The sequence below is a fragment of the Xenopus laevis genome, chromosome 1S (genome assembly GCF_017654675.1).
Source record: "Xenopus laevis strain J_2021 chromosome 1S, Xenopus_laevis_v10.1, whole genome shotgun sequence".
NCBI lineage: Eukaryota > Metazoa > Chordata > Amphibia > Anura > Pipidae > Xenopus > Xenopus laevis.
The window spans coordinates 189,363,075-189,370,102 of NC_054372.1; the positions used below are offsets into that span (position 1 = coordinate 189,363,075).

General features: G+C 37.8%; 1 protein-coding gene across 1 annotated transcript; it reads left to right on the forward strand.

Moving 5' to 3' along the window:
* Window positions 1–753: 753 nt before the first annotated feature.
* Window positions 754–5,417, forward strand: rax.S (retina and anterior neural fold homeobox S homeolog). The gene is given in 3 exon segments (NM_001088218.1): window positions 754–1,422; window positions 1,622–1,863; window positions 3,964–5,417. Coding segments are annotated over 3 exon segments (969 nt in total). The 5' UTR covers window positions 754–1,139; the 3' UTR covers window positions 4,408–5,417.
* Window positions 5,418–7,028: the final 1,611 nt, after the last annotated feature.

Genomic DNA, 7,028 nt, shown 5'->3' on the forward strand with positions numbered 1-7,028 from the left:
AATACTGAATTTGTTTAAAAAATGTATATATTTGTCCTGATCAGGAAAAACGTTTTCCGCATAAAAACTTTCAGCAATCATATCCTAGCAATGGAAGCTCTGAAATATTTGTGCACAAGAATTAAATAAAAAAAGGCATAAACCCAATAAAACAAATTTCATAAGGAAAACCACAAATCTGCCGCTAACGACAAAGTGCCTAAGGTTAACACACAATTTGATCAGCTGAAGTGCATGAAATTCAATTGAATGGGTCAAGTACAAAGGTAGAGAAGCAGAAAAGGGTTTTAGTGTAACACGATATTTATATTTCGGTGCCCTGTGATCATGCTTCAATAATGGGATCTTCGGAACAATTGAAACCATGACATTTTTTGAATTCAATTCCCAAGTATAATTATCAGGGCATTGTCTATTGCTGCCTTGTATTATCAGCTTGTGTATATGCGTGTCTGTTGGGGGTTAGTTTGTTTTAAATAAATACATAAAATAAACAGTTGTTTGGAGTTTCTAATCCTGAGGGCTGGATTAATAAAACAAACAACTTTCCAATACAGAGAAGTAGGAATTGTTACTTTGGGGAGGAGCAAGGGACATCATCTCATGCAGGTACTGTCTCCAACTAGACAAAAGCTGATGGTGCAAGGATAATGTGGTATCTGTGGGTAGCACAGCAGGGGTAGCTGAACGACACAAAGGACACAGGCCAGGAATTGCTTTAAAAGTCCTCAGGAAGCAGAGGCTGTGTCATTCCTCCCAGATAGGTCACAAGGAGCTGATCCTCTGTTGTTCAAGGACAAGCTGTCAGCCAGAAAGCAACCAGAAGGATCTGCTACTCAGAGGCAGCTTAGAGGAATCAGCCTTCCTTAGGAAGATTTGCAGCCTGCTCTGACTCTGTTGTTGTGGAATATACCATCCTGCCCCTGCAGTTTAGCCTTGTAGAGATTTATTAAGCTCTTTTTTTTATCTGCTGGGGGAGGAAAAAAAAAAACTTTTTGAAGAGCAGAAGCATTCATTTGGAAGTGTTCTCCTTTGACATAATATAGTTGAACAACGGAGCACGTGGACTACTAAGCACGATCAGATAAAGAACTTTTCTTGGAAATAATCATCGTGATTGAACACCTCAAGGGTCCTCAATGCACCTGCACAGCCCTTCCCTGATGGCTGATGGTAGCTTCTCTCTGTCTGGACATCTGCTCAGGAGTCCAGGAGGTAACCCATCAAGGCTGCACAGTATAGAGGCCATCTTGGGGTTTGTGAAAGAGGATAGCGTCCTGGGCTCATTTCAGTCTGAGATCAGTCCAAGAAATGCTAAAGAGGTGGACAAGAGGAGCTCTCGGCACTGTCTGCACAAAATGACCGAGGAGATTCATCCCCAACAGGAGCATTTAGAAGACGGCCAGACTGATGGCTATGGAGGTAAGTTTTTTGTCCATGTTTATCATAAACATTTAATCATATCTTATAAAAAGACTATTCCATCACCAACACAGTTGCCTTCAAAACTACCCATCTACCCAATATGCACCATCTTTTGCATATGTCTAGTCAAGTTGATTAAGTTAAACTTATAAGCACGAACCTAATAGGATTCTTATGAACTTTCTCATTCCTATAGATCCATATTCAGGAAAGACCTCAAGCGAGTGCCTGAGCCCCGGCTTGTCTACCTCAAACAGTGACAATAAACTCTCTGACGACGAACAACAGCCCAAGAAGAAACACAGAAGGAACCGGACAACATTCACAACTTACCAACTGCATGAGCTGGAGAGGGCATTCGAGAAGTCCCACTACCCCGACGTATACAGTAGAGAAGAGCTGGCTATGAAAGTCAACTTGCCTGAGGTCAGGGTGCAGGTGAGTCATTATTTGGAAACTCTGCTTTTTTTTAATGCTTATAACTTATTAAATAGCATCTACCCCTTAGCGGCAGCCACAAATCAAAAGGCTTTACAATCTGCTAATCCAATTACAGCAATTATTATACCTTCTCTCTTGTGTGGTGAATTAGACTTTTATGTATTATATAAGATTATCTAGGGGCATATTTAGGAGAGGCAGAAGAGACAGACAACTAGAACGAAGTCTACTAACGAATTCATATATCTTCTATTTCCTCCTTTCTAAAATGTGAATAGGGCACCCTATAAAATGCTGCCATTCTACTTTTCAGCCAACAGATTCTTTCACTATAAATAAAAAAAGGTTAAAAAAATGAAAAAATACTTTTTTTTTTCTTTTTTAAATGTTTAATGCACAAAATATGTAGATGAAAATGATAGGCTAATAATAATAAGACAATGACAGATACAATTCCAGTTGAAATATATTTATATCTTGTTTTTTAAAGGCCTGTGTTCTTTCCATTTAGAATTTTAGATATAATTACAGATAAAGAGACAGATGAGAGATTTCCAATAAAGGTGCTGCACAATTCATTTTATTTCCAAGGTAGCGTTGGGATAATAAAATAATAACATAAAGGACAATGGAATGTTGTACAACTCTGATTCTCGTTTAATTTAGGACATATGTGACAATAAGGGGTCCATTACGAATGTGTATTCCGGGAGCCTCAAAACTATACATATTCCAGAGATTTTGGACTGGACATTACTGAAGATCAGTAATCTTGTTTTTCTGGGGAAAGTAGCAAATTCTACTGTTGGAATAGTTCTAAAGAACAGGCATCACATGTTTCATATAATCCCCGTCCTTCTCTCTGCCGAGTTCTTTTATTCTGCAAGTGGGAAGCCCAAATTAGATTTTTATGTATGAGTAAAGTAAATAATATAGCTAACAATAAAGTAAAAAAAACTAAAACTGACCAAATCATTTATAAAGATTACCCCCGTTTGTGTCTACTTTGTCCCGTATATGTTCCCTTTATTTCTAAATCATCCTATTTATTTATCATTCAGTAAACTTAGAAATAAATATGGTAAAGTTCACAACATTGATGCCTCCAGCATGATTTTTTTTTAAATTGTCTTATAGAAAAATTTAAATTATCATTGGTTTTACTGCTTATTGTTGTTATTACTGAATTTTAAAGAAATTATTCAATAAACATATTTTTTTTAAAGCAATTCAAAGAAATGATTTACAGTAACTAGTTTACTGCTATTCTTCTTCTTCCTATGATATTATTATTATTATTAGTGATGGGCGAATTTATTCACTAGGCGTGAATTCACGACGAATTTCTGCGTTTTGCCATCAAAATGTGTTTGACACTGGCAACAATTCCAATACCGGCGACAATTCCAACACAGGCAACAATTAAAGGCACTCATTTTCTTTAATGCGGGTTGGAATTGTCGCCGGCGTCGGAATTGTCGCAGGCGTCAGAATAGTCACTGGCGTCACACCATTTTGTCGCCGGCATCAAAATTTGTGTTTTGGCATTTTTCGTCATTTCGTGGGAAATTTGAGAATTTTTCAGTGAAGTGAGACGGGAGAAATTCACCCATCACTAATTATTATTATTATTAGCACTCATTGACTTTAATGCGGGTTGGAATTGTCGCCGGCGTCGGAATTGTCGCAGGCGTCAGAATTGTCACTGGTGTCACACCATTTTGTCGCCGACATCAAAATTTGTGTTTCGACATTTTTCAGTGAAGTGAGACGGGAGAAATTCACCCATCACTAATTATTATTATCTTTAAAAACCACTATATTTCTCTTTGTTATCCATGTATATAATACAATTAGCTTATTAGATAGATAGAAAGGCAGATATTTAGATAGATAGTTTTGTTATTTGGAGGTTTTCACAAAAATAACGCAATCGTTATAGAAAGTAACATTTTGTAGGAACATGTACCACTGAGATGCGGTGATGTAGTGTTGTCCAAACTCATCTTATTGTGCATGCGTGAGTCCTGCTCTGTGCTTAGTGGATAATCAGCTGGGACATGTAGTTATACTCACAAATATATTTTTATCTTTAAGGTATGGTTTCAGAACAGGAGAGCCAAATGGAGGAGGCAAGAGAAACTAGAGGTGACCTCCATGAAACTTCAAGATTCCCCGATGCTTTCGTTTAACAGGTCACCTCAACCTTCTGCCATGAGTGCCCTCAGCAGTAGTCTTCCTCTGGACTCCTGGCTCACCCCAACTTTATCCAATAGCACAGCCTTGCAGAGCTTACCAGGGTTTGTCACCACACCACCAAGCCTTCCAGGTAGTTACACACCACCACCATTTATAAACCCTGTTTCAGTAGGTCATGCTCTCCAACCTTTAGGAGCCATGGGACCACCTCCTCCTTACCAGTGTGGGGCCAACTTTGTAGACAAGTATCCACTGGAAGAAACAGACCCCAGAAATAACAGCATTGCCTCTCTGAGGATGAAAGCAAAGGAACACATCCAGTTTATTGGCAAGCCTTGGTAAAACATATGAATACGGCTCAGGGCAGCCACCATGCTCTGGGAGAACATTCTTACGAATCAGTGAACTTCATACGGGAGAGACTTTTTTCCACACATTATGGGACAATTTCTTAGAATTTTGTGGCTTTAAGACTGTGGAGTTTGCCAGTGTTGTTGGTTATCTCATGTGTACAAATGTAAATTATAGGTATAAGTATTTACTAGGAAACATACAGGAATCGGACTAAAGACTCAATAACAATTTTCCAGTTGTTTTTTTTTTTATATATTTATTTACAGCTTGAAGCCAGGTCTCTCTCTCTCTATAGATGTTGTTGCATTACATCTGCCAGGCAGAACCCTTATTTAGAGGTGCAAATAGGGGAAAAAATGACCAGGGAGCTGTGCATGGTGGGAGGAAAGCACAGAGCAGCAGTTATTGGTAGAAAAAGCAGCACAAGTTGGGCATAGTAGGGTGACCATAGGGCAGACCTCATTTTTTATATACGTTATGGGGCCCAGCTTTCCCAAAAACCCTGCCACTACTTAAGACAACCCTGCTGCCATGACGAGTTGAAGTTCAACAACAAGCTGCAGGACCTGTTATCCAGAATGCTCAGGACCTTTAGTTTTCTGGATAATGGATCTTTCCATAATTTGGATCTTCATACCTTAAGACTACTATAAAATCATGTAAACATTAAATAAACCCAATAGGCTGGTTTTGCTTCCAATAAGGATTAATTATATCTTAGTTGGGATCAAGTACAAGCTACTGTTTTATTATTACAGAGTTAAGGAAATTATTTTTTAAAATTTGGATTATTCGATTATAATGGAGGCTATGGGAGACAGCCTTTCTGTAATTTGGAGCTTTCTGGATAACGGGTTTCCAGATAACGGATCCCAGACCTGTATTGGAGTATTTCATTTATATTAACCACTGGGTATTGCTATTTTTCACCAAGAGAAGATAATGTATTTCACTGTAACTTCTGATTTATTCTACCAAATAAATCTTACAAGGTTTCATATGGTAATATCATATTGTGTATAACTTCTGATTGATGCTTTCCCCGTTATTTGACATCGGATGCACCGTCTGTTTCTTTATCTAATTCAAGGCTGTTGCTAGGGTGGTGCAGTCAGGGGCAACCACCCCCAGTCCCATAGTCTACATGGCTTGTGGAGGTTGTGGATCCTTGGAGAGAACTAGAGTTCAGTTTTACCCCCAAGAAGTTGTAAATGTGAAAGGGGAAGGGGTGAAAACTGCAGGATAGTGTTCAGGTTAATTTCAGGGGAAAGAAATAACTCAAATTTTCTTTTGTTCCTGACATTAAATTGCTTTAGATTTTAGAATATATTGAATTTCCTTTCAGTGTCCAAACATATGTTGTATTTACCAAGTACCAAAATCTTCTTTTTCTTTGATTCCCTGTCAACTCCACGGATTTGCCTTCCCCGACCCTTTCCTTGGAACTATGAGCCAATGGCTACAACACATTACAGCACCGAAATCCTGTCTAGAAAATATTTTTTTTTAAAAAAAGTTGTACAGAAGAAAATAAAAGATTTTTTTTACTGAAACCTTTTAACCCACCTTGTTTTTCTTTTAAGAAAATTCACATTATTTTTAAATCACGTTAAATGGGGTAGTTCATTTTAAAAGCAGTATTCAATTCTCAAGGATTATTTCGTTTATCCTTTGCTTTTTTGTGGTTTTTGAAAGATCTGTTTATTTTTTGGTTTTGTAACGCTCAGGCTTGGAATTTCAACTACTATCTGGTTGCAATATTTTTTAGGTAAATTACTCATTTTATGCTTATATTTCTGAAACCTGTATTTTAATTCACAGGAGTGGGGGGCATCCAAACTTGCCATGAGAAGGATCCACAGCGCCCTCCTGTGGTCAAATTATCATGGTAAATGGTAGAAGGCTTATTTAGCATTGTGAAAAAAAATTGGGCCACATTAAATTTAGTGAGAAAAGTGAAAAGTCATGGACCAATGTGCCTACAATCTGGAGCCTACTAGATTAGTACTAGCGTCCTTTGCTGGATCGGGGGGGAGGGGATTTAAATGATGTCATTGATGACATCATGGGAAGACTCAGAAAGACAAATTGTACAGTGAAGTATCCTGATGCCTTCAACACTCATCTGAACAATGTACAGCTCTGGCCAAGCGAATCCAAGGTATCTTCTATCAGTTGTTGGTCTAACACCCTCCAAAGACAATTATTGAAGTTAACCTGCCTCATCTGAGGAAGAAATGTAGTCATATACACAAAGGCGATTATTTATCAAAATCCAAACATTTCTGATCATTTTCAATAAAATAGTCAGACCAAATCCGCATGGTTTCCCCTTATTTATCAATACATTTTTCCTGAAAATGGTGAGAAAAAAATTCAAATCGTAAGAGTTTTTTTGATTTTTCAACTTTTTCCAGCGCTGATCAGTATATCTAAGGGACTTCTCCCATTGACTTCTACATGAACTCGGCAGGTCTGAGTTGGAGTACTTTTTTATTTGGACTTTTAATACCCCCGGAGTTCAATAAATTCTGAAAAAAAATTTCCATGAAAAAATTCGGATTTTATTGTTATGAGTTATTGGCATTCGGACTTTCACGGGCAGATTT